The sequence below is a fragment of the Saccopteryx leptura genome, chromosome 5 (assembly GCF_036850995.1).
Source record: "Saccopteryx leptura isolate mSacLep1 chromosome 5, mSacLep1_pri_phased_curated, whole genome shotgun sequence".
NCBI classification, from domain to species: Eukaryota; Metazoa; Chordata; class Mammalia; order Chiroptera; family Emballonuridae; genus Saccopteryx; species Saccopteryx leptura.
The window spans coordinates 204,641,116-204,666,003 of NC_089507.1; the positions used below are offsets into that span (position 1 = coordinate 204,641,116).

Below are 24,888 nucleotides of genomic sequence, written 5' to 3' on the forward strand. Positions count from 1 at the left end.
GGTGTTGTCACCAGGGTTACAAGGGTTCGGCTGGTGGTAACCAATGAAAGCCCGAGGACTGTTGCATCCAGGAGAACCTGAACTCTGAGCCTGGAACTAAGGAACTTCCTATCTGAGACCACTGGAAGGAAGTGTTACTATGGGAACTCCCTCAGGGGCAGAAAATGAAAATAAATAGCAATGTTTCATGAAATTTTTCTTTTCTGGTCAAATTCCAAAGGCTCGGGGATGGGTGGGTGGGGGGTTAGAAAGGGTGCCTATGTAGCTCTACTACGTCTTCTGCCTTCAGGAAACTGAGGCCAAGGTTTCAAATTCTGCCTCTGGGTCAGGGGTCAGGAGCCCAACCGTTGGATTTGAGAAAACCCAGCTCTTCTTGAGAGAACTCAGTGTTGCCCAGCCAACCCCTAGCAGTATTTTACACAGAGAAAGAGCCAGAATGGTGTTGTGTCTTTAAGGTCATGGTAAACTAGTTCAATAACCAAGTCCCATTTTTTTACTTCAATTCCCCCGAAACTGGTTGGCTATCAGACTCTTAGGTGATTAAGATTACAAACTAGCAACAACAAAAGTCAGTGTTGATGTTTACAGCTGCTGCGAAAATGTTCTCTTTATATAAATCTAGCGGGGAAACTGGGACTAGTACAGGACACCACTAATTTTTGCAGATGAGGAAACCCAGGTCAAAGAAACGGGGGCCTTTCCCACAGACCCCTGCATGCAGCAGCAGTTGATTCTAGGATTTAGGTTTCATCACTCCTACTTGGCCTTGTCATGCTCGACTATGAGGCAGCCAACTCACTGTTGAAGGTTTGGTTGGTAGGAAGATGATGAAGTGGTGGAGGAAGTCTTTGAATTTGAAGCATCAAGTGGTTTTGCTTCACAGCCCCCATTAGATTCCTTCCTATTCAAGCAACACACATTTCCCTTGCTTATTTTATTAGGAAAAAAGCTTTAATATGAATAAAAATAGACACAAAGATTCTTTGGAAAGAGCAGCAACAGTCAAGGATCCCCCTCTTTCTTTTTGTCCCTGAAAACAAGCCCTTTTACCAGGTCCATTTTAGCTCACTCTATCCTGGGGCAGGCCTCATCTCTGTAAAGTGAGTAAGATCTGATCTCAGGGATTAGGGGAGAAAGAGGGATGACCTTTCAAAATGGAGACAACTTTGGCCTTAATGGGGTTTCCAAAGAATGCCAAAAGTAGGGCAGAAAAGGGGGAGGGATTTAGAGAACTGTCATATAGTAGGGTTCCTCTTCTGCCTATTGTAACAATCTTCCTAGCCTTTCCTATGACCACATGGGTTAAAATGCTGACCCCTCGCATGTCCTGCCCATTGTGAGTTCTCAGACTTCCAGGGAGAGGAGTTTGTGGTCCAATGCACCAGACCAAGTGCTTCAGTCATGAATTGTGGCTCCAACAAGAGGGAATCCCTCCCCTTCCTCCTGCTTTCCCCAGAGAAAAGGGAGGTGGCCCACATCCTTGAAGTCCCCTGGCTGCTGAGTGGGCTTAGGTGGCTGGTAAGGGTCAGCCCAAATGTCCACAATCTTACGCAGGGTGGAAAAGCGCTCATCCAGCTCTGGCCCCTCACTCTGCATTAGCAGGTTTGCTAGCTCCCTGGTTAGGTCCTGAATCATGTCCTTCCGTCCTTGCTTCCCAAGCTGGCCTGTGTTTGGGACCACAACTGGGTCCCGAAGCTCCCCACTGGGCCCAAAGAGATGCTGGTATTTCTTTTGCCACCGGCGGCAAACCATGGTCTCAACCACCGGCTTCTGGCTGGTGTGTAGCAGGGCCAAAATGTGCCGGCATGGCAGGTGGTACCATTGTTGAAATGAACAGCTGCAGCTAGAGCCGTCATTGCTGACTTGGTGTGAGTCCTCTAGAAGCTGAACGTCCACTGAGGAGCCAGCAGTGTCTACCAGGTAAGTGGAGTTCTGCACCACTTCCCATTCATTGCAGCACAGCTTATAGGCCAGTTCGGAGCCACTGTGGTGCAAGGTGTCTAGCATGCCACCCTGGGAGGGCTGCACCTGTGGCTGCAGCTGCAGCTGCTGTAGGTATGGCTCTGTCTCTTTTACGGGGAGCCTGCTGAGGCTCCCTCCACAGATTCTAAAAGGCTTCTTGGACTTAGGTAGTATGCTTACTGGCCAGGTTCTCTTTAACTTGGGAGGAGCTACGGGCAAGTTCTTCACGCCTTTGGTATTAAATAAGTCTATGTAACCTACAAAGTGGAGGATGCAGTCCAGCAGGGACCGCTGTTCCCTAAAGAGGCTTGACACCTTGCTGGTGACGATGTCCAGGCTGTCCATGTAGGTGTTACATGCGTGCAGGCCCTTCCTGACATGCATGTACCACAGCAGTTCACAGGAGAACCAGTGGGCCTGCAGGAAGCTGAAGAGCTCCTCCTCTAGTAGGGTCTGGGACATCTGACAGAGATTCTGCACGCTGGCATCAGAAGTGACAAACACAGCCTCCCGCAGGGCTTCCTTCATGAGATTTTTAAAGGAGCGATTTGCTGCACTACGATGCAACTTCTTCTCCAAGAGCCGGGTGGTGTGGTAGACCGAAAGGAGGATGCGGGCAGCGGGGAGGAGCTCCTGCAGGAGGGCTCGGTGAGGGAAGGACGGGTCCACAAAGACCACCTTGATCTTGGGCCAGTCTGGGTTGAACTCTGTGAAGATACTCAGCATCTTGGCTACAGATGTGGCTGTCTCGGCCTTGAGCACAGCAAAGTGTACCACTCGCCCCTCTCGTTCCTTGTTCTCTACCAAGAAAGAGTAGAGGATGTGGCCCTGGGAATGCTCCACCCGGTGCAGCAAAAGACTTTCTGGGAAGCGAATGAACAGGCTGCTCATCTTGCGGCTCTGAAAGCTAAGCCCGTCCACGTCTTGTCTGTTGTCATAACTGAGGGAGGCCATGGAACCCTCATCTAGCTCAAGAAAGTCCTTCATTACTTTTGCTATCTTGGCCAGGTCAGAAGGAGTGATAGCCTCCTGGTCTGGATTTGGGGCTGCTTGGACCTTATCTAAGCAAAATGATGGTTCAACCTGGGGCCTCTGAGCCTTGTTAAGGTTGTTCTTGAATGCGGGCTGCTCAGACTCAGGTTTCTGCAGACGCATCGTCTTTTGAGATTTGCCAGCAGCGTCTCCTCCAGAATCCGCAGTTTGGGTGTCACCATGTGTATGCTGGGTGTTGAGCTCGCTGATAAACAGTCTGTCCAGTTTCTCATCGTACTGCAGGAGCAAGTACGCTGGGCATATGTCCGCCTCTGGTGTTCTCTTCCTGTTTGACTGGGTCTGAACACAGACAAATTTCACCTGCACGTATCTAGGGAACATAGAGGTGACAATGAGAATGGTGCTGACCACCCCCTTTCTTTTATAAGATAAGGCCCTGTTGGGACTTACGGTGGCTGATATATTTTCTGGAGACCACAATGCAGTGTAGGATGTAGGGAAGGAAGAGTTATGTTCAGTCTCCAATCCCAAAGTAAGCAGCTCTTTCTTCAAGATCCTAACTATAACTCCCTTCCTTTTCATCCACAGCAGTTCTAAGCCCCAACTCCTTCCATTCACTCTCTGTTGCCCATCTCTAGCTGCCAACAATTCAATCCGAGGCAAGATACAAGGGAAAATAGATAAGAGGCAAAAGAAGAGTGCCTAGCTCATTCCTCACTGTTTAAAATGCCCTGCCATTCCTGCCTTTTGGGAGCCATGGCTTCCTCCAGACAGCAAAGTGGCCCTCAGGGGCAAGGTTATGTCTGCCCCTCCTCTCTAGGGCAAAAGATTCAGTTCATCTTATATTTTAAAAAAATGTCTACATCCTAAGAGATTTTTTTTTTAATTATTTATTTTTTACAGAGACAGAGAGTGAGTCAGAGAGAAGGATAGACAGGGATAGACAGACAGGAACAGAGAGAGATGTGAAGCATCAATCATTAGCCTTTCATTGCGTGTTGCAACACCCTAGTTGTTCATTGATTGCTTTCTCATATGTGCCTTCACCACGGGCCTTCAGCAGACCGAGCAACCCCTTGCTGGAGCCAGCGACCTTGGGTCCAAGCTGGTGGGATTTTGCTCAAACCTGATGAGCCCGCGCTCAAGCCGGCGACCTCGGGGTCTCGAACCTGGGTCCTCAGCATCCCAGTCCGACGCTCTATCCACTGCGCCACCGCCTGGTCAGGCCATCCTAAGAGATTTTGAGAACCCCTGAGCTAGATAATCTTTAGGGTCCCTACTGCCTTTGCTATTCTAGGCAGAAAGTGAGGATTCAAAGTAGAAGGGTAATTAAATGGGTCATCTGCGCTCTCTCTCTTCCTATCACCATTCAACCTATGCTTCAAGGCCCAAATAAGGTTCAATCTCCAAGAAGCCTTTATGGATGCCCTCAAGCCACAGTATTTATTTAAAATAACAGTCATAGCATTTATTTAAAATAAAAGGCTTAGCAGATTCTCTAGATAGCAGTATTACTATTGTTTAAACAGTGGAGGCTGACTGCTGAATTTGAATCCTGGCTCCACCACTCAGAAGCTGTGTGACCTTGGGCAAGTCACTTCACCTCTCATCATAAAATGAAACTATCTTATTAGGGTTGCTATGAGAATTAAATAAGCCACATTTCATCAGTGTTGACAAAATAAAATTTAAATCTCCCGTTGGAAACAACGGATTAAGATATAAAAATAAAATCACAGTAACACTAGTGCTGGATTTCCCTAAACCTCTGCTACCTAATTCCCTAACTCCCCATAATGAAAATGCATACTGCCCCAGCCGGTTAGCTCAGTCAGAGCGTTAGAGCCTCATCCCAAAACACCAGGGTTGTAGGTTTGATCCTACCAGGGCAGCACATATGGGAAGTGACAGCACAGCTAAGTGGAACAATAAATGAAAATGAACGTTCCCCCCCCCCCCCAAAAAAAAAAAACAATGAATGAAAGAAAAAGAGAAAAAGGGAGGAGAAAGAAAGAAAGAAAGAAAGAAAGAAATAAAGAAAGAAAGAAAGAAAGAAAGAAAGAAAGAAAGAAAGAAAGAAAGAAAGAAAATGCATACCCCTCATACTTCGCTTCTAGAAAAAGGCAATTACAGGAGTCTTATTTTAGTATTGCAGGATTTTTAAACATTATCTGTATTTCCTACAAAAACAGGAATTCTTGAAACTTGGGAAATGATAACTTTTTAAAAAGGATTATTCTTTTGTTGAAAAGATATTTTGATACTGATGCTAGAAAAAGGGAGATTCTAAAACATCTGGAAGTTGGAATACAAACACGATTCTCTTGGGTTTGGCAGAATCTAGGCCGTCTATGCAACCCTCCACATGAGGAGAATAAATCCTCTGTTGTCCCACCAGTTAAGCTTTTTGTGACTTTGACATCTCCCCAAATTTCTCGTGTTGCTGCTTGTTAACACAGCTTTTAACTGTCTTCGGTCCTGATGGTTTAAGAAATGTTTATATGGTATCCCTCTTTGGATGTGAGTTTGAAACCAGAGTGGGGCCCTAACCGGTTGGCTCAGTGGTAGAGCATCAGCCTGGCGTGCAGGAGTCCCAGGTTTGATTCCCAACCAGAGCACATAGGAGAAGCACCCATCTGCTTCTCCACCCCTCCCCCTCTCCTTCCTCTCTGTCTCTCTCTTCCCCTCCCGCAGTCAAGGCTCCATTGGAGCAAAGTTGGCCCGGGCGCTGAGGATGGCTCTATGGCCTCTGCCTCAAGCACTAGAATGGCTCTGGTTGCAATGGAGCAATGCCCCAGATGGGCAGAGCATCACCCCCTGGTGGGGATGCCAGGTGGATCCCGGTCAGGCGCATGCAGGAGTCTGACTGCCTCCCCGTTTCCAACTTTAAAAAAAAAAAAAAAAGAAAAAGAAACCAGAGTGGTACTGAAATCCTACCTGATAGAATGGTCTAGACCAGTGGTAGTCAACCTGGTCCCTACTGCCCACTAGTGGGCATTCCAGCTTTCATGGTAGGCAGTAGCGAAGCAACCAAAGTATATATAAAAAGATAGATTTAACTATAGTAAGTTGTTTTATAAAGATTTATTCTGCCAAACTTAGCAAAAATCCAACATAAAGTACTTGGTAAGTAATTATTATTATATGCTTTAACTTGCTGTAACTCTGCTTTATAAATTTTATAAAGTAAAGTTACTTCCCTACTTTATAAATCACCATTACTGTGGAACCGGTGGGTGGTTAGAAAATTTTACTACTAACAGAGATACAAAAGTGGGCAGTAGGTATAAAAATGTTGACTATTGCCTGACCAGGCGGTGGCGCAGTGGATAGAGTGTCGGACTGGGATGCAGAGGACCCAGGTTCAAGATCCCAAGGTTGCCAGCTTGAGCGTGGGCTCATCTGGTTTGAGCAGGGCTCACTAGTTTGGAACCAAGGTCGCTGGCTCGAGCAGGGGGTTACTCGGTCTGCTGAAGGCTCGCAGTCAAGGCACATAGGAGAGGGCAATCAATGAACAACTAAGGTGTCGCAACGAAAGACTGATGATTGATGCTTCTCATCTCTCTCCATTCCTGTCTGTCTGTCCCTATCTATCCCTCTGACTCTCTGTCTCTGTAAAAAAAAAAAAAAAAAGTTGACTATCCCTGGTCTAGAACGAGAATTTTTAGTGGGCGACTCTTCCATTTTAATGTTTCTAAAGTTTTTAAGATAAACTTGGCATTGGAAAAGGGAGGAGGGAGAAAAGAATGTTTACTAAAGAGCAGTGTTTACTCTTCCCTTTTATAAGTGTGCGTTCATGGTTGAATGAAGAGACCAGACAGACGGTAACAGCTGGGTCAACCAGCCAGCTGGGAATAGCTGGATTGAATAGCTAGCCAGTAACAGGTAAGTCAACCAGCCGACTGGCCCTGGCTGGGTAGCTCAGTTGGTAGAGCATTGTCCCAATAGGGGATATACAAGAATCAATCCATGAATACATAAAATAAGTAGAACAACAAATCGATGTTTTATTTTTCTCTCTCTCTCAGTCAATAAATTAAAAAAAATTAAAAGAGAGACTCGCAGGTTTTCTGTTGCCATGTTAAGCGTGGAGAGGGGACCTTGCCAACACGGTAACTGAAGCCACAGCAAGTGTGTCTCCATGGGGTTATCAGGAAGTCTTCAAGGGAAAGCTGAGGACGGAACGGGTTAGAGCTTGATCACACTGGAATTGATTGCAAGGCGGAGACGCCGGATGCGGTAAGCACCCAAAGGTAAGAATGCAGCCGCCTAACTTAGTGTTAACCTAGGTTTCTGGATTTGAAACTGACCTTTCCCTCACCTTACTCCACACACCTAAAATTATCCATTTTCTTAGCAGACAGAGGAGAAAAGAAAGAAAAAAGTCAAACACTCTACTTGTGTCAGGTACAATCTTGTGGTGATATATTTTTGTCTGTTTTGTTTGTATTGCTCTTAAAAGTCCTTTTTCAGCACATTATTCGCTGTTGCATCTGTCCTCCTTGGGGGCTCTCAGTTCCAGATGCCACCTCAGTATCATTACTGCTCTTATGTAAATGACGGGATGTGAGTGACCATTACAGTAAGGGCTCTTTGTAAAAAATTCAAAAAGTTTGCCTGACCTGTGGTGGCACAGTGGAGAAAGCATCAACCTGGAACGCTGAGGTCGCCAGTTCGAAGCCCTGGGCTTGCCTGGTCAAGGCACATATGGGAGTTGATGCTTCCTGCTCCTCCCCTTCTCTCTCTCTCTCTCCTTTCTAAAATGAATAAAGTCTTAAAAATAAATAAATACATGTAAAAAAAATTCAAAAAGTTCAAAAACACCCCAGGGACGTTGTATATTTTATACAGTCTGGCTCTTTGGTATCTTGCTGTCAAGTATGTTTCTCAATCTGTATTCATCCATTCCATCAACAAATGTTAATTATAAAGCAAGCAAACAACAACAACAAAAGAATTAGATAAACCACGGACCTGATACTTAGCCCAGAGCCTGGTTCAGCCTTTTATTTACGTTAAAAAGCTGCCTGACCAGGCGGTGGCGCAGTGGATAGAGCTGAGGACCCAGGTTCAAGACCCCGAGGTCGCCAGCTTGAGCGCGGGCTCATCTGGTTTGAGCAAGGGGTCACTCGGTCTGTTGTAGCCCCCCAGTCAAGGCACATATAAGAAAGCAATCACTGAGAAACTACGGTGTCGCAACAAAGAATTGATGCTTCTCATCTCTCTCTCTTCCAGTCTGTCTGTTTCTCTCTCTGTCACACACACACAAAAAAGCTGTTATCACACCTCTCAAGTCTTGTGACATTCACTTGGGTGTTTACGCAGTACATTCCAACTGGATGGGGCTGTCTCCAAGTCGCAAAATTGAGTTATTCTTCAGTGTCTTCTAAGCACCTAACACAATCAATGCCTGCTAACCCTTTATCAAAGATCTACTGGATAAATGACTCATGGACCACTGGTGGGTGGAATGGGTCACGTCCCTGCCTCATCAGAGGAAAAAAAGTCTCAGCCCCTAGCATGACTGACGTGACACAGCCTGGACATCTCACCAACCACTTTCCAAACACCCTAATCCAGCTAGTTCTGTTTGCTCCCCCCATGGGGCAAGCTTAGAAAAACAGGATATGCCAGCCCGCAATAACAGGGTGGAGGTGCCCAGGGCTGAGAAGGCACCTGTTGCATGCACAGCGCTAGGCCAGCAGCACCATCCCTAGCTCAGGGCCAGGAAGGGGCTGGCGCAGCCCTGTGGTATGCACGGCCCAACCAGGGAGGGATGACTGGTGTGGCCTCTGCCTCATTTCCCACCCCCTCGCCATATATATATATATATATTTTAAGATTTAATGACTTTTAGAGAAAGGAAGAAAGGGGGTAGAGAGACAAAGAGAAAGTGGAAGGGGGTGGGGAGCAGCGGGAAGGATCAACTTGTAGTTGCTTCTTGTATGTGCCCTGACCAGGCAAGCCCGGGGCTTCGAACTAGTGACCTCGGTGTTCCAGGTTGACACTTAATCCACTGTGCCACCACAGGTCAGGCACCATCTTATTTTTTTGCAGTTAAACTGTCTACAGCTTCCCATGTTCACTACTGTGCTGTCTCAGCTCTATGCCTTTGCTCATGTTTGTTTCTGTCCGGAACGCCCTGCCCACCTGTCTTTTTTTTAAATTGAATTTATTGGGATGACATTGGTTTGTAAAACCATACAGGTTTCAAGTGTACAACTCAATAAAACATCATCTGCACACTGTGTCGTGCACCATTGCCCCAAGCAAAGTCTCTTTCTGTTCCCATCCCCCCCTTCGCCTACTCCCACTTAGCCCACCTGTCTTCATCTCAGCGCTTATTCTCGTTCAGGACTATGTGCAACCATCACCCTCCCTAGGAAGACTTCCTTCCCTAAGCCTTTAGATTGGGCCCTATCCTTCTGCTGGCTCAACATTCTAGTATAGCTCTAGTTCATCAAATTATATGGACTTTGTGTGTTCTTAGCGCTTCTTTGTGACGGTAGTCCAAAGAAAAGATATTGATGAGTGCCAACCATAAAGCTCTTTCTACTTTTTTTTTTTTTTTTTTTTTTACAGGGACAGAGAGATAGAGAGAGGGATAGATAGGGACAGACAGACAGGAAGGGAGAGATGAGAAGCATCAATCATCAGTTTTTCGTTGTGACACTTTAGCTGTTCATTGATTGCTCTCCCACATGTGCCTTGACCATGGGCCTTCAGCAGACCAAGCAACCCCCCGCTGGAGCCAGCCACCTTGGGTCCAAGCTGGTGAGCCTTCCGCTCAAGCCAGCGACCTCCGGGTCTTGAACCTGGGTCCTCTGCATCCCAGTCCGACGCTCCAACCACTGCACCACCGCCTGGTCAGGCATCCTTCTACTTTTCTTGGTTCCATTAATGACTGCACCTTCCAGGGTAGAAACCTTGGCATTCTTTTTAATCCCTCATTCTCCACATACCTATGTTCAATATGTTAACAAGCCTTTTAAATTCTTTCCTACCACTGCTACACGTATTAAGGATTATTATATGCCAGGTTACATGTAAGTCTCTGACATGCATGATTTTATACTATGAAAAGGGTTCATTATCCAAAGTTTACAGATGGGGAAATAGGCTTAAAGAAGTTCTCAAGGGTGAGAAGCTGGGATCTAATGCTTCCGCTAAAACTGAAGGATCTGGGATCTGAACTAAGCCTGCTTGGCTACTCTCTGCGTGGTTATCCACTATGTGGCCTGTTTTCTTTCAAAATATTTCTCCTTTCCACGAATTCTCTTTTTCCCCTCCTCACCTTGACCCTTAACATATTGGTTGCTCAGTTCAATGACTTCCTTAAGGATCTCTAAACATACTGTCCTGGCTGGCCTCATGCTTTTCAAATGCAACGGGTACTAGGCTGAAGCCTGTTCTTTTCTTCCTGCTTCCTTTAAGCTTTTATCTTTAAATCAAGCTAGAACTTAAATAAATTAAAGTACACATTCTTTTGTAAAAATTCTTTGAGCACTATAGTTATTTTCATCTGTACTTATTTCTGTCTCCCAGGTTAAATAAAGCCAAGACTCCCTTCAAGACAAGGATAGGGTTTTATATAGCCATCCTTTGGAATCTGCAGGGAATTGGTTCCAGGAATCCTGAGAATATATCCACAGATGCTCAAGTCCTTTACATAAAATGGCATAGTGTTTGCGTATCACCTATGCACATCCTCCACTTACTTTAAATCATCTCTAGATTACTTATAATACCTAATGCAATGTAAATGCTATACAAATAGTTATACTGTATCATTTAGGGAATGACAAGAAAAAAAAGTCTGTACATGTTCAGTACAGACATAACACAACCCTCAACCATCATAGGCCTAACTACATAGGACATGTCAGCAACAACAGAACTTGTTTTCTAAACTGTAGTTGGTTGAATCCAGGGATGCAGAATCCCAGGATATGGTGGGCTGACTGTGCCTTTTATTTATCTTTTTTTTTTTTTTTTTTAACAGAGACAGAGAGAGTCAGAGAGAGGGACAGGCAGACAGGAACGGAGAGAGATGAGAAGCATCAATCATTAGTTTTTTGTTGCAACACCTTAGTTGTTCATTGCTTGCTTTCTCATATGTGCCTTGACCGGGGGCTACAGCAGGCTGAGTAACCCCTTGCTCGAGCCAGTGAGCTTGGGTCCAAGCTGGTGAGCTTTGCTCAAACCAGATGAGCCCACGCTCAAGCTGGCGACCTTGGGGTCTCGAAACTGGGTCTTCTGCATCCCAGTCCAACACTCTATCCACTGAGAGAGAGAGAGAGAGACAGACAGAAAGAAGGGAGAGAGATGAGAAGCATCAACACATAGTTGTGGCACTTTTAGTTGTTCACTGATTGCTTTCTCATATGTGCCTTGAACAGGGGGCTCCAGCCAAGCCAGTGACCCCTTGCTCAAGCCAGTGACCCCTTGCTCAAGCCAGCGACCTTGGGCTCAAGCCAGCAACCATGGGGTCATGTCTATGATCCCATGCTCTCGCTGGCGAGCCTGCACTCAAGCTGTCAACCATCGGGTTTTAAACCTGGGTCCTCAGTGTCCCAGGCTGACACTCTATTCACTGCGCCACCGCCTGGTCAGGCTGATTGTACTTTAAAAAAAAATCTCCCTTAGTGCTTATATCTAAGAGTGCTCAAGCAAGATCTGGAGGAAGGAAGTCAGTGAGTCTTTTTCTTTCATTTTTATTTACTGATGAGAGTGAGAGAGAAACATCAATACATTGTTGTTCTACTTATTCACGCATTCACTGACTAACTCTCTTATGTGCCTTGACCAGGCTTGGAACCTGCAACCTTGGCATGCTGGGACGACACACCAATCAACTGAGCAACCTGGCCAGGGCTTGCTGACTCTGTCCAATCTACTCTGTAGGTGTTTGTACTCCCCTACCTGCCTGTGTCCCCTGTATACTCCCAGTGCCTGGCAGTGCACCAGGCAGACTAGGTACTCAAAACAAACATAGTGAATGACATTCATGAGTGTGTAACACAGAAAGTTCTTCCTATAATACAATTAGAATACTAGGCATGGCCCTGGCCGGTTGGCTCAGCGGTAGAGCGTCGGCCTGGCATGCGGGGGACCCGGGTTCAATTCCCGGCCAGGGCACATAGGAGAAGCGCCCATTTGCTTCTCCACCCCTCCCCTCCTCATTCCTCTCTGTCTCTCTCTTCCCCTCCCGCAGCCAAGGCTCCATTGGAGCAAAGATGGCCCGGGCGCTGGGGATGGCTCCTTGGCCTCTGCCCCAGGCGCTAGAGTGGCTCTGGTCGCGGCAGAGTGACGCCCCGGAGGGGCAGAGCATCGCCCCCTGGTGGGCAGAGCATCGCCCCTGGTTGGCGTGCCGGGTGGATCCCAGTCGGGCGCATGCGGGAGTCTGTCTGACTGTCTCTCCCCATTTCCAGCTTCAGAAAAATACAAAAAAAAAAAAAAAAGGAATACTAGGCAGGTCATTGGGAAAGCTGATCAGATGACTTGGCTTCTAGTCCTATCACTAGTACTGTTACTAACTATAACTTTGGACAAATTCCTTTGTTTAATTTCACATATTTACTGGGTCCAATTATGTACCAAACTCTGTATTAATTGCTCAGAAGGGTACAGACACCAATGAGATAGTCTCTACTCTCAGTCTTGTGAACAGAAAAATTATTAATTAGATGGACAAGGGGGTCAAGATAGAGTGATTGATTAAATTGAGAAACAAGCAATATACTTATAATTGAACAGCATTCACTCTATGAGGATTGGGATAGATTAAGTAAAGCTTTTGATGCATTTCATATAAGATTTGTATCCTTGTTATGTGAAAACTGCACCTGGAGCAATGAATAAAATTTTTTATAATCAGTGTAAAGCCATTTTAGACAATATAACGAGTTAGGAACAAGACTCAGAGTCAGAAAATCTGATTTAAATTCCAGCTTTACCATACAGTTGTGTGAACTTGGATAAGTCACTTCACTTCCTTTAAGCCTCCAAAGCCTAATCTACAAATATGGAAACAAAAAAGCGTACTGGTCTATGAATAATCAGTACCTAATCCAAGAATAATCAGTACTACTAAAAGTAAATTCATTTAAAAGGCTTTGACAGGATCTGTTGGTTGCTACCCAATATCCTTTATCCCCTGACTGCCTTCCTAACAGAAGGCCATTCTTCCCCCACACGGCTAAGTGCTTCGGGCCTAGTCTAAGCCAATTAAAGTAATTTCACTAGGAATGGGCATGGAGACTAGTCCAATTCTGGACAAAGAAATGTGATAGGAAATCTGTAGGAAACCAAGAAGGCCTTTCCTTCTGGATGTGACTCCGGTATTCGTGCCATGTGGGAAGCCATCCCGAGGGCAAAGCTGGGACCCGAGAATGGCAGAGTGGAAAGAAGCAGAAAGCCTGGGTCGCTGAAACAACCTCCTTTAAAGGTCCACTCACCTCTGGGCTTCTAAGAAATAAAGGCACTTCAAGTCAGGGTTTTCAGTTAACTGAAGCTAAAAACATCTCCTGAAACATCATTTCCTAGTAAATATGAGGGAAAAAAGATTTGAAATGGAACTTTGTCTTTAAAAAAAGAGACTAAAATTATGATATTAATATATTTAACAAAATTTAAGTGATAATGGCGGCCACATGCCAATTCTTAGAATAATCAAAGAATGATTTAAATGTCAACTGTTGCCTGACTAGGCGATGGCGCAGCGGATAGAGCGTAGGACTGGGATGCAGAGGACCCAGATTTGAGACCCCGAGGTCACCAGCTTGAGCACAGGCTCATCTGGTTTGAGCAAAACTCCAGCTTGAACCCAAGGTCGCTGGCTCGAGCAAGGGGTTACTCGGTCTGCTGAAGGTCCACGGTCAAGGCACATATGAGAAAGCAATCAATGAACAACTAAGGTGTTGCAACGCGCAATGAAAAACTAATGATTGATGCTTCTCATCTCTCTCCGTTCCTGTCTGTCTGTCCCTGTCTATCCCTCTCTCTGACTCACTCACTGTCTCTGTAAAAAATAAATAAATAAATAAATAAAAACTGTCAACCGTTGTTTTTTTTTCCTTCCTGCTATATTTTCCCCTTCTGTTTCATTTATGCAATATGTAAAAGTTGGTTTTACCAAAATATCCTTGGGCTTTATCACATTTCCCAAAAGCCTATTTTATTTTTTCTTTGCTCTGCAAATCCTTTGCTTTTCAAGTTCCTACATCATCATCCTTTCTTGATTTCTCTTCTCTACATGTTAACTGGTGTGAGGCTGAGGGTGATGCAAGGACTTCACCAAGTCTTACAGCTCTCGGGGGATGTGTGATTTCGATTTGCAATCAGTTTTATTTGCATTGTATTATTCTGATGTTTATCATTAGGCAGAAACTACCAAAGATGTTGATGGGACTGGGAATAAACAGGAAGGAATGATTAAGTAGTGACTCATTTTATAAATGGCCAGTGTATTAGCAAGGCTTTTGTGTTATGGTTTTTGCTTTCCTACGCAGCCTTGTGACTGTGGATACATGGACAATGAAAACTCAGATAACAGGGCTTATTTCAAAGGGTGTGATGAGGATTAAATAAAATAATGCCTGTAGAGTTCTTGGCAGCGCTTTGGGAATGCATTCCAAAACAGTGTTCAAAAGAGCCAGCTATTGACAACAGTTGATGTCAACCTAAGAAGACCTAGAAATAACACAACTGAAAATCAATGTAACAGAACAGAGAACCCAGAAATAAACCCACACTGTTATGGACAATTGATATATATATATATATTTTTTTTTTCATTTTTCCAAAGCTGGAAACGGGGAGGCAGTCAGACAGACTCCCACATGCGCCTGACCGGGATCCACCTGGCATGCCCACCAGGGGGCGATGTTCTGCCCCTCTGGGGCATCGCTCTGTTGCATCCAGAGCCATTCTAGCGCCTGAGGCAGAGGCCAGAGAGCCATCCCCAGCGCCCGGGCCATCTTTGCTCCAATGGAGCCTCGGCTGCGGGAGGGGAAGAGAGAGACAGAGAGGGAGAGGGGGAGGGGTGGAGAAGCAGATGGGCGCTTCTCCTGTGTGCCCTGGCCGGGAATCGAACCCGGGACTCCTGCACGCCAGGCCGACGCTCTACCGGCAAGGGCATGGACAATTGATATTTGACAAAGGAGATAAAAGCATACAATGGAGTAAAGACAGTCTCTTTAACAAATGGTGTTGGGAAAATTGGACAGCTACCTGCAAAAAAATGAAACTAGAACACCAACTTACACCATTCACAAAAATAAACTTAAAATGGATAAAAGACTTAAATGTAAGTCCTGAAACCATAAGCATCTTAGAAGAAAACAGGCAGTAAGCTCACTGACATCTCTCGCAGCAATATATTTGCTGATTTATCTCCACAGACAAGTGAAATAAAAGACAGGATAAACAAATGAGACTATATCAAACTAAAAAGCTTTTGTACAGCTAAAGACAATATGAACAAAATAAAAAGACAAACCACACAATGGGAGAACATATTCGACAATACATCCGATAAGGGGCTAATAACCAAAATTTATAAAGAACTTGTAAAACTCAACACCAGGAAGACAAACAATCCAATAAAAAAATGGGCAAAAGAAATGAATAGACACTTCTCCAAAGAGGACATACAGATGGCCAATAGACAGATGAAAAAATGTTCAACATCACTAATCATTAGAGAAATGCAAATTAAAACCACAATGAGCCTGACCAGGTGGTGGCGCAGTGGATAGAGCGTCAGACTGGGATGCAGAGGACCCAGGTTTGAGACCCCGAGGTCACCAGCTTGAGCGCGGGCTCATCTGGTTTGAGCAAAACTCCACCAGCTTGAGCCCAAGATCGCTGGCTCCAGCAAGGGGTTACTCGGTCTGCTGAAGGCCCTCGGTCAAGGCACATATGAGAAAGCAATCAATGAACAACTAAGGTGTTGGCAACGCACAATGAAAAACTAATGATTGATACTTCTCATCTCTCTCCGTTCCTGTCTGTCTGTCCCTGTCTATCCCTCTCTCTGACTCTCTGTCTCTGTAAAAAATTAAAAAAAATTAAAACCACAATGAGATACTACCTCACACCAGTCAGATGGCGCTCATTAACAAAACAACACACGATAGGTGCTGGCGAGGATGTGGAGAAAGGGGAACCCTCCTGCACTGCTGGTGGGATTGCAGACTGGTGCAGCCACTGTGGAAAACAGTATGGAGATTACTCAAAAAATTAAAAATGGAACTGCCTTTTGACCCAGTCATCCCACTTTTAGGAATACAGTGTGTCTGTAAAGTCATGGTGCACTTTTGACTGGTCACAGAAAAGCAACAAAAGATGATAGAAATATGAAATCTGCACCAAATAAAAGGAAAACTCTCCCAATTTCATACCTGTTCAGAGCAGTTCGATGTGGGCTCATGCACAGATTTCTTAGGGCTCCTTAGGTAGCTATTCCGTATAGGCTCTACAGACTCATCACTGACTGATGGCCTACCAGAACGGGGTTTCTCCACCAAACTGCTGGTTTCCTTCAACTGCTTATCCGCCGAGTAATGTTATTCCTATGTGGTGGCACTTCGTTATAAACACGCTGATAGTCACGTTGCACTTTGGTCATGGATTCGAATTTAGCGAGCCACAGAACACACTGAACTTTCCTCTGTACCGTCCACATCTCGACTGGCATGGCCGTGGGCTGCTCCACTGTATACACGGTGTTACATCATCATCTGCGCATGCGCACATGCTGCCACATATCCTACAGAAACTGGGAGGGTTTTCCTTTTATTTGGTGCAGATTTTACATTTCTAACGTCTTTTTTTTTTTTTTTAATAATTTTATTTTTTTAATGGGGCGACATCAATAAACCAGGATACATATATTCAAAGATAACAAGTCCAGGTTATCTTGTCGTTCAATTATGTTGCATACCCATCACCCAAAGTCAGATTGTCCTCTGTCACCTTCTATCTAGTTTTCTTTGTGCCCCTCCCCCCCCTTTTTTTGTATTTTTCTGAGGCTGGAAACGGGGAGGCAGTCAGACAGACTCCCGCATGCGCCCAACCAGGATCCACCCAGCACGCCCACCAGGGGGCGATGCTCTGCCCATCCGGGCGTCGTTCTGTTGCGACCAGAGCCATTCTAGCGCCTGAGGCAAAGGTCATAGAGCCATCCTCAGCACCCGGGCCAACTTTGCTCCAATGGAGCCTTGGCTGTGGGAGGGGAAGAGAGAGACAGAGAGGAAGGAGAGGGGGAGGGGTGGAGAAGCAGATGGGCGCTTCTCCTGTGTGCCCTGTCCGGGAATCGAATCGGGACTTCCGCATGCCAGGCCGACGCTCTACCACTGAGCCAACCGGCCAGGGCCTCTATCGTCTTTTGTTGCTTTCCTGTGACCGGTCAAAAGTGCACCATGACTTTATGGACACACTGTAATATCCCAAGAACACAGTATCACTGCCTGACCAGGTGGTGGCGCAGTGGAAAGAGCATTGAACTGGGATGTGGAGGACCCAGGTTTGAGACCCCGAGGTTGCCAGCTTGGGTGTGGGCTCATCTGGTTTGAGCAAGGCTCACCAGCTTGAGCCTAAGGTCGCTGGCTCGAGCAGGGGGTCACTCGGTCTGCTGTAGCCCCCTGGTCAGGGTATATATGAGAGATCAATCAATGAACAACTAAGGAACCGCAACAAAAAATTGATGTTTCTTGTCTCTCTCCCTTTCTGTCTGTCTGTCCCTGTCTCTGTCTCTGCCACAAAAAAAAAAAAGACCATATCACTGATTCAAAAAAAGAAATGCACCCCCATGTTTACGGCAGCATTGTTCACAATAGTGAAGATCTGGAAACAGCCCAAGTGTCCATCAGTGGACGAGTGGATTAAAAAGCAGTCGTACATATACACAATGGAATATTATGGGGCCATGAAAAAAGAAGAAAATCTTACCTTTTGCAACAACATGGATGGACCTGGAAACTATTATGTTAAGTGAAATAAGCCAGGCAGAGAAAGAAAAATATCATATGACCTCACTCATTTGAGGAATCCAAGAAACAGTGTGAACTGAGGAATGGAATTGAGACAGAGGAAGGATCAAAGGGACCAGAGGAAAAAAGGACAGAGGGAAAGGGGATGATAGGATGGGATAAACTGAAGGGAAGGGGGGAGGGCGCTGTTGGGAGGGGGACAAGGGAGCTATTGAGGGGAATAAGGGGGGTTGCATTCGGGGCAACACTAGAATCTATGTAAACACAATTAACTATATATATATATATATATATATATATATATATATATATATATATATATATATATATATATATATATATAAAGGAAATAAAAGAGCCAGCTTTAAACTGAATAGCAATGGAGAGACATCAGAATACCTCACGGACTGTTTGAAGAATATCAATCCCCACAAACACATACAAAACCCCCCACAACAGCGACCTTGGGCTCCAGCCAGAGACCTTTGGGCGACTTGGGTTCATGTTGATTATCCCACACTCAGGCTAGTGACCCTGCACTCAAGCAGACAAAGCCTGTGGTAAAGCTGGCAACCTCAGAGTTTCGAACCAGGGACCTCAGCTTTCCAGGATGATGGTCCATCCACTGTGTCACCACCAGTCAGACTATGTTAAAGTATTAACATGAATCCTTATTATTAAAATTATCTTGCCTGTAGTATGCAAATCTGGTTGCAAAGAACGTTGCACTCTCCTAAACTATCTCCTAAAAACATTTCCCCACCCTCCACACACTTTCACAAGAGATGTGCTCATTCCACACATCCATATACCACTTAAAAGCCCAACTCAGTGCACTCTGCTCAAAGACAAAGTGCAAGAATTTTCTTCCTTTTTTTAAAAATTAAGTGAGAGGTGGGGAGGCAGAGACAGACTCGTGTGTGCCCCGACCGGGATCTACCCAGCAAGCTCCCTACCAGGTGATGCTCTGCCCATCGGGGCCACTGCTCTGTTGCTCAGCAACCAAGCTATTATAGCACCTGGGGCGAGGCCATGGAGCCATCCTCAGTGCCCAGGGCCGACTTTGCTCAAACCATTGAGCCAATACTATGGGGGGAGAGGGAGAGAGAGAGAGAGAGAGAGAGAGAGAGAGAGAGAGAGAGAGAGATGGGGGGAGGGATAGAGAAGCAGCGGGTCGCTTCTCCTGTGTACCCTGACCAGGAATCAAACCCAGGAGTTTCACACACCAGGCTGACGCTCTACCACTGAGCAAACTGGTCAGGGCCACAAGAATATTTTTTACAACATCCCAATAAACAGTCAATCTGTCTCTGTTAAAGGCCTGGGCTGCTCATGAATTCATCATTTCCTCATAAACAGCTCAGTCCACACTGTCCTCAAGGATAGAGACCACAATTTACTGATTATTATACCCAAGCTCAACACCTGGGGATAAACATTTCACCTCTTATTAGAACAGCAATTTTCATCCAGTGTGTTACAAGAGTTTTTAAAACATACAATACCTGACTATTTAATCAGGGGCACTGACCGCTTCTCTCTTAAGATTGTCAAATAAAAAAATGATAACAGCCAATACAACAGCTGTCTGGTGTGAATGACTCAAAATATACCTATATATTTTTGTAACATCAGCAAAAAATATATTTTTTTGTGGTGTGCCGCAGAATTTCAGTAATTAGTTTATGTGTGCCATGAGATGAGAAAGTTTGAAGATAACTGTACTTGAAGTTTGTTGAATGAATTAATAAACAAGTGGGATTAAAAAGCTGTTTGAACCTATTGGTTAATTAGGGCAGTTACGAGCTCTGGCAATAAGCAGGCCGGGTCTGACCTTCACTTGTAACACCTACGTGCTTTCTTTGAGTTTCTCGATGTCCTACTCCCAGCTCCAACGTGTCAACTCTCGTCTACCCATTTCTTTTCTCCTGGCTGTAACTGTGCCAAATTCAGATTTCCTTTGCTCAAAAGCAGGTGATTTTTAAGGTGAGGGAGCTTTTTGTCCTAGGTTCTCTTATTATTTTCCTCTTCCAAGGCTTAAAGACCTTACTCCCTGCTCCTGGCCCCACTTCAGTGTGTCCTCCTTTCCTACCTTTTGCTCAAGCAAATGCAGCTCAGAAACTCTGAGCCTCACGGAAAGCAGAAAGGTAGAAACTATTAGTCCTCTTAACATTTCACTTCTCTTGGTTCTGTTTCCCATCTGCATATTACAAAAGCAGTTAATATTTTTTTAATTTTAATTTTTATTTATTCATTTTAGAAAGGAGAGAGAGAGCGGGAGAGAGAGAGAGGAGAGAGAGAAGGGGGGAGGAGCAGGAAGCATCAACTCCCATATGTGCCTTGACCAGGCAAGCCCAGGGTTTCAAACTGGTGACCTCAGCATTTCCAGGTTGACGCTTTATCCACTGCGCCACCACAGGTCAGGCCAAGAGCAGTTAATATTTATGAAACATATATATTCTATGCACTAGGCCCTGTGGTAAGCATGTTACATGTATTGACTCATAACTGTTATAACATAACCCACCTCTGACAAGGTTACTCTGAGGACCAAGTCAGATGATGAAGGTGAATGTACGTTGTAAACTATTTCTGCAAAATGTCAGGGATGTCTTTTTTTTGCCCCCTAATCTAGAGCCTGTGCTGGTATCAAGTGTCAACAGCACCCCCACCCTACCCACCAGATTAACATTCCCTGTCGTTTCTTCAACCAGCATCCCAGACTCTTCCTTTGCAGCACTTGCTACTATTTTAAGAAAATAATTATTTCTGTGATTAAAGTTTAATAGTTGTCTCCCTGACTAGAGGGGAGACCGATCTTTTTCAACACAATCTCCAGGTACTAGCATGGAGCAAGTTTTCAGTTAACTATTGTTAAATCAGCCTGACCAGGCGGTGGCACAGTGGATAGAGCGTCAGACTGGGATGCGGAAGACCCAGGTTCAAGACCCTGAGGTCTCCAGCTTGAGCCCAGCTCATCTGGTTTGAGCAAAAAGCTCACCAGTTTGAGCCCAAGGTCGCTGGCTCGAGGAAGGGGTTACTCGGTCTGCTGAAGGCCGGTGGTCAAGGCACATATGAGAAAGCAATCAATGAACAACTAAGGTGTTGCAATGAAAAACTAATGATTGATGCTTCTCATCTCTCCGTTCCTGTCTGTCTGTCCCTGTCTATCCCCCTCTCTGACTCTCTCTCTGTCTCTGTAAAAAAACAAACAAACAAACAAACAAACAAAAAAACCAATTGTTAAATCAGTGAATGGAACTGCTCATACAATGGAATAAGTGATGAGGAGTCATCTCCAAACTACACCGGTAAGTGAGAAAAGCAAGGATGCAGTCACTTGTGTGGAAGGAAAGAAAAGATACATACATATTTACAGGACACACTGTTCAGGCTCAGTATATCTAGGAAAGTGACAGTGGTTGCCTCTAGATACACAGTAGGCGGGATGCTTTTAAACCTTTTGGTAGCCTGACCAGGCAGTGGCGCAGTGGATAGAGCGTCAGACTGGGATGCGGAAGACCCAGGTTCAAGACCCCGAGGTCGCCAGCTTGAGCGTGGGCTCATCTGGTTTGAGCAAAAATTCACCAGCTTGGACCCAAGGTCGCTGGCTCAAGCAAGGGGTTACTCGGTCTGCTGAAGGCCCTCGGTCAAGGCACATATGAGAAAGCAATCAATGAACAACTAAGGTGTTGCAATGCGCAACGAAAAACTAATGATTGATGCTTCTCATCTCTCCGTTCCTGTCTGTCTGTCCGTGTCTATCCCTCACTCTGACTCTCTGTAAAAAAAAAAAAAAAAAAAAATTAAACCTTTTGGTAGTTTGAGAAAAAAAATTTTTTTTACAGTAAATGACTATTCAGGGTGGGGCAAAAGTAGGTTTACAGTTGTTCCTATGGAAAGGAACAGTCACATTTAGCTAAAAGTTTTCCACTAGAGGTCCAAAATGACATCAGCTTGCACAAGAATATTTAGCAGTTATTTCTAAACATAAGCCATTTAGGGGGCCACGATACTGTTACTTCTTACCTATTATTGCTTGGATTGCATCTTTGAATATTAAAACTGAATTTAGCCTGACCAGGCGGTGGCGCAGTGGATAGAGCGTCAGACTGGGATGCGGAGGACCCAGTTTCGAGACTCCGAGGTCGCCAGCTTGATCGCGATCTCTTCTTACCTATTATTGCTTGGATTGGTTTCTTTGAATATTAAAACTGAATTTAGCCTGACCAGGCGGTGGCGCAGTGGATAGAGCGTCAGACTGGGATGCGGAGGACCCAGTTTCGAGACCCCGAGGTCACCAGCTTGATCGCGATCTCATCTGGTTTGAGCAAAGCTCACCAGCTTGGACTCAAGGTCACTGGCTGGAGCAAGGGGTTACTCGGTCTGCTGAAGGCCCGTGGTCAAGGCACATATGAGAAAGCAATCAATGAACAACTAAAGTGCCACAATGAAAAACTGATGATTGATGCTTCTCATCTCTCTCTGTTCCTGTCTGTCTGTCCCTATCTATCCCTCTCTGTCTCTGTAAAAACAAAACAAAAACAACAAAAAAACCCTGAATTTAAAGAAAAATGTTAAGTAAATGGTAGTACAGGATAAACAGCACTGAGATGAGTGTACAAAATTACTGATATTAGAGGGAAAGTGAGCTAAGAGAAGTGAATGGGTAAGGTTGTTCTAACCAGTGGACATGATAGGTGCAAGAACCAGGAAGCTGTGGGCTTGGGACAGGGGCCGAGTATGGAGTCGACACAATGTGAATGGAAACACAGCTCAAGATGGAGAGGCTGGAAAGGGTCAGAGGGTCTGGTGAGCCAGGTTAAACAACTTCATCCTGAGGGCAACGGGAGGCTACTGCACTTATCTGACCTAGACTGTAAGCATCTTGAGAGCAGGGCCTTTTTTGTGTTATTCTGTTTGGAAAGATGCTACTGGCATAGGATAAAGTCCAAACACCTCACAATGGTACCTAATGGCTCTTCAGGTAGGCTGCTACTGACTTCATCTCCTGCCAAGCATGGCATCTAACTCTGTTTCTCAAATATGCCACCTTCTTTCCCATAGCTGTACCTTTCTCCCCAGTCCATGTGCTCCCATTCACAATACAGACCAGGCAGAGGGCCTGGGCTGAAGTGTACATGGGGTGGGTTTACTCTGCCTCCTCTTTCTGCATGGTCAGTGTAAGAACCCAGCCTGTGGTAAGCACCAGGAGGCCACATATCTGCACCTCTGCTGCATAGCTCCTTCTCATCAAACTCCTCCATGCTACTTGACAATTAACCATTGAATTGCTATGCTAACCCTTTACATTCATTCATGGCCCCGTAGAAACCTTTACTTCCAGCATGGAGCCTTTCTCTACTTCCCAGGTGTCTGATACTTCCTCTGCACATCTTTTCTAAGTTTACTGGAGTCCAACTCTATGCCATCTCAGGCTTTTTAAGGGTAGGTTGGTTTCTTATTCATCTTTGTTATCTGTACCCAGCATAGTACTGAGCTTCAGAGCAGGGGAAAGAACATAACCTGCCTTCCTAGATGGGTGCTTTGGCCAAACACCTCAACCCACAGGTCTTGGAGGTATTTGACCCCGAGGTTGGCCCACATGGTATGTTCAAACTTGATTTTCAATTTGGAAAAAGTGGACAAATTCACATAAAACCTGGATTTCTGACTTGTTTTGGAGATTTCTTTTCGCCTGGCAGCTGGAGTTAATTAGATGGGCTCAGCTCCCTATATTACTCCATTTACACTTCTGTTGTTCCTAGCACAAGGATCTGGTGTTGGTTGTTAATTTCATCATTCTTTTTCTTATAGGAAAATTGAAAGTAAAAATTCTTACCCTGGGTTGTTTCACTGGCACCTGGCATGCATTTGAGTTTTCAACTCTCTGAGCCTGTTTTCTCATCTGCCAAAGGGGAGAAATAACATCTACCTAAAGCCCTGTGGGGTAAAAGCATGCCTGCACCAGAGAACGCCGCTTCGGACTTGGAAGGTGTTTGAAAAAACTGTTGTTCATCTCAGGAGCTCAGACAGTGTTTTAAAACTGAATGAACGAATGAACAAAGGAACCGAACTAACCAACAACTAACCCCATTACTGCTTTGTGAAGAGAAGACTGACGAAGGAAACTATCACCAAGGCATTTTTATCTATTTGTGAAGGCCATACTTTGTGTCTAGGATACTGCAGGTGCTCAGAAAATGGGACAAATCGCAATTATTATGAATTCCAGAAAAGCTTGCAGGAGTGAGTGAAGGTGAAGTGGGTGGCCAAAAACTGACGCTGGTGGAGGTTTTGCTCTCTTTTCACCAGGCACCCAGCAGGTGAATGCTCACAGAAACTAGGGCCCAATTGTACTCCCTCCTCCTCCAGGCAGCCCTCCACGGGACTGTCCGGCTTTCTCCCCACCCTCCTGCCCCGCCCTTACAGGATGTCTTCACGGATGGAGGTGCCATGGTTGAGGTTGTGGAAGCGGACAGAGACGCGGTCCCTGAGAATGAAGGAGCACCTGTTCTCTTTTTTGTAGACGCTGAAGCACTTCTTGAAGTCCTCATAGGTCTTGAAGCATCTGCCCAGCTCCATGGCTGCTCCCTCAGCCCACGCGAGGGACTGCCCCTAAAACCAATACTATGGGTCAAAGGTCAAACTATGAGGGTTTACAGGTTGGCGTGGGCCCAAAACGCCTTTAGGTGGCCTGCTGCAGAGCTCAAGAGAAGCCCTCCACCTTACAGCTTAAAGGGCTGGAAACGTGTTCGCTATCTGATAGAGAAGATGGCGCTCAGTCTTAATCGCGTCCTTGGGCTCCGCCCCTCAAGTAATATCCAATCACACACAGTATTCTCAGACTGGCACTTTTTCCAATAGCCAGAGGAAGATAGCTCCACATACGAAGACTGACAGGAACGTCGGCCAATCACAATCTGCATCCCTCAGTTTT

The 24,888-nt window shown here is 45.4% G+C and overlaps 1 protein-coding gene and 1 non-coding gene across 3 annotated transcripts; both read right to left on the bottom strand.

Annotated features, from left to right (window-relative positions):
• Positions 1-946: 946 nt before the first annotated feature.
• On the bottom strand, positions 947-24,796 carry ZSWIM3 (zinc finger SWIM-type containing 3). 2 transcript variants are annotated; one of them, XM_066387699.1, is made up of 2 exons: positions 24,460-24,796; positions 947-3,325 (listed from the first exon to the last, which is right to left on the bottom strand). In XM_066387699.1, the coding sequence occupies exons 1-2, from the start codon at positions 24,531-24,533 to the stop codon at positions 1,396-1,398; spliced, it is 2,004 nt and encodes a 667-aa protein (XP_066243796.1). In that variant the 5' UTR covers positions 24,534-24,796; the 3' UTR covers positions 947-1,395. The 2 variants fall into 2 exon arrangements, with proteins under 2 accessions (XP_066243796.1, XP_066243795.1); XM_066387698.1 differs by having other exon boundaries at positions 24,379-24,796.
• On the bottom strand, positions 23,035-23,166 carry LOC136407396 (small nucleolar RNA SNORA51). The gene has a single exon (XR_010751936.1). It is a non-coding gene; the product is annotated as a small nucleolar RNA SNORA51 (small nucleolar RNA).
• Positions 24,797-24,888: the final 92 nt, after the last annotated feature.

Coding starts and splice junctions, on each gene's coding strand:
- ZSWIM3 (XM_066387698.1), bottom strand. CDS start 24,533: ATGGAGCTGGGCAGATGCTTCAAGACCTATGAGGACTTCAAGAAGTGC. Junction 3,326..24,378: donor TCCATCCGTGAAGACATCCT/GTAAGGGCGGGG, acceptor TATGTTCCCTAG/ATACGTGCAGGTGAAATTTG.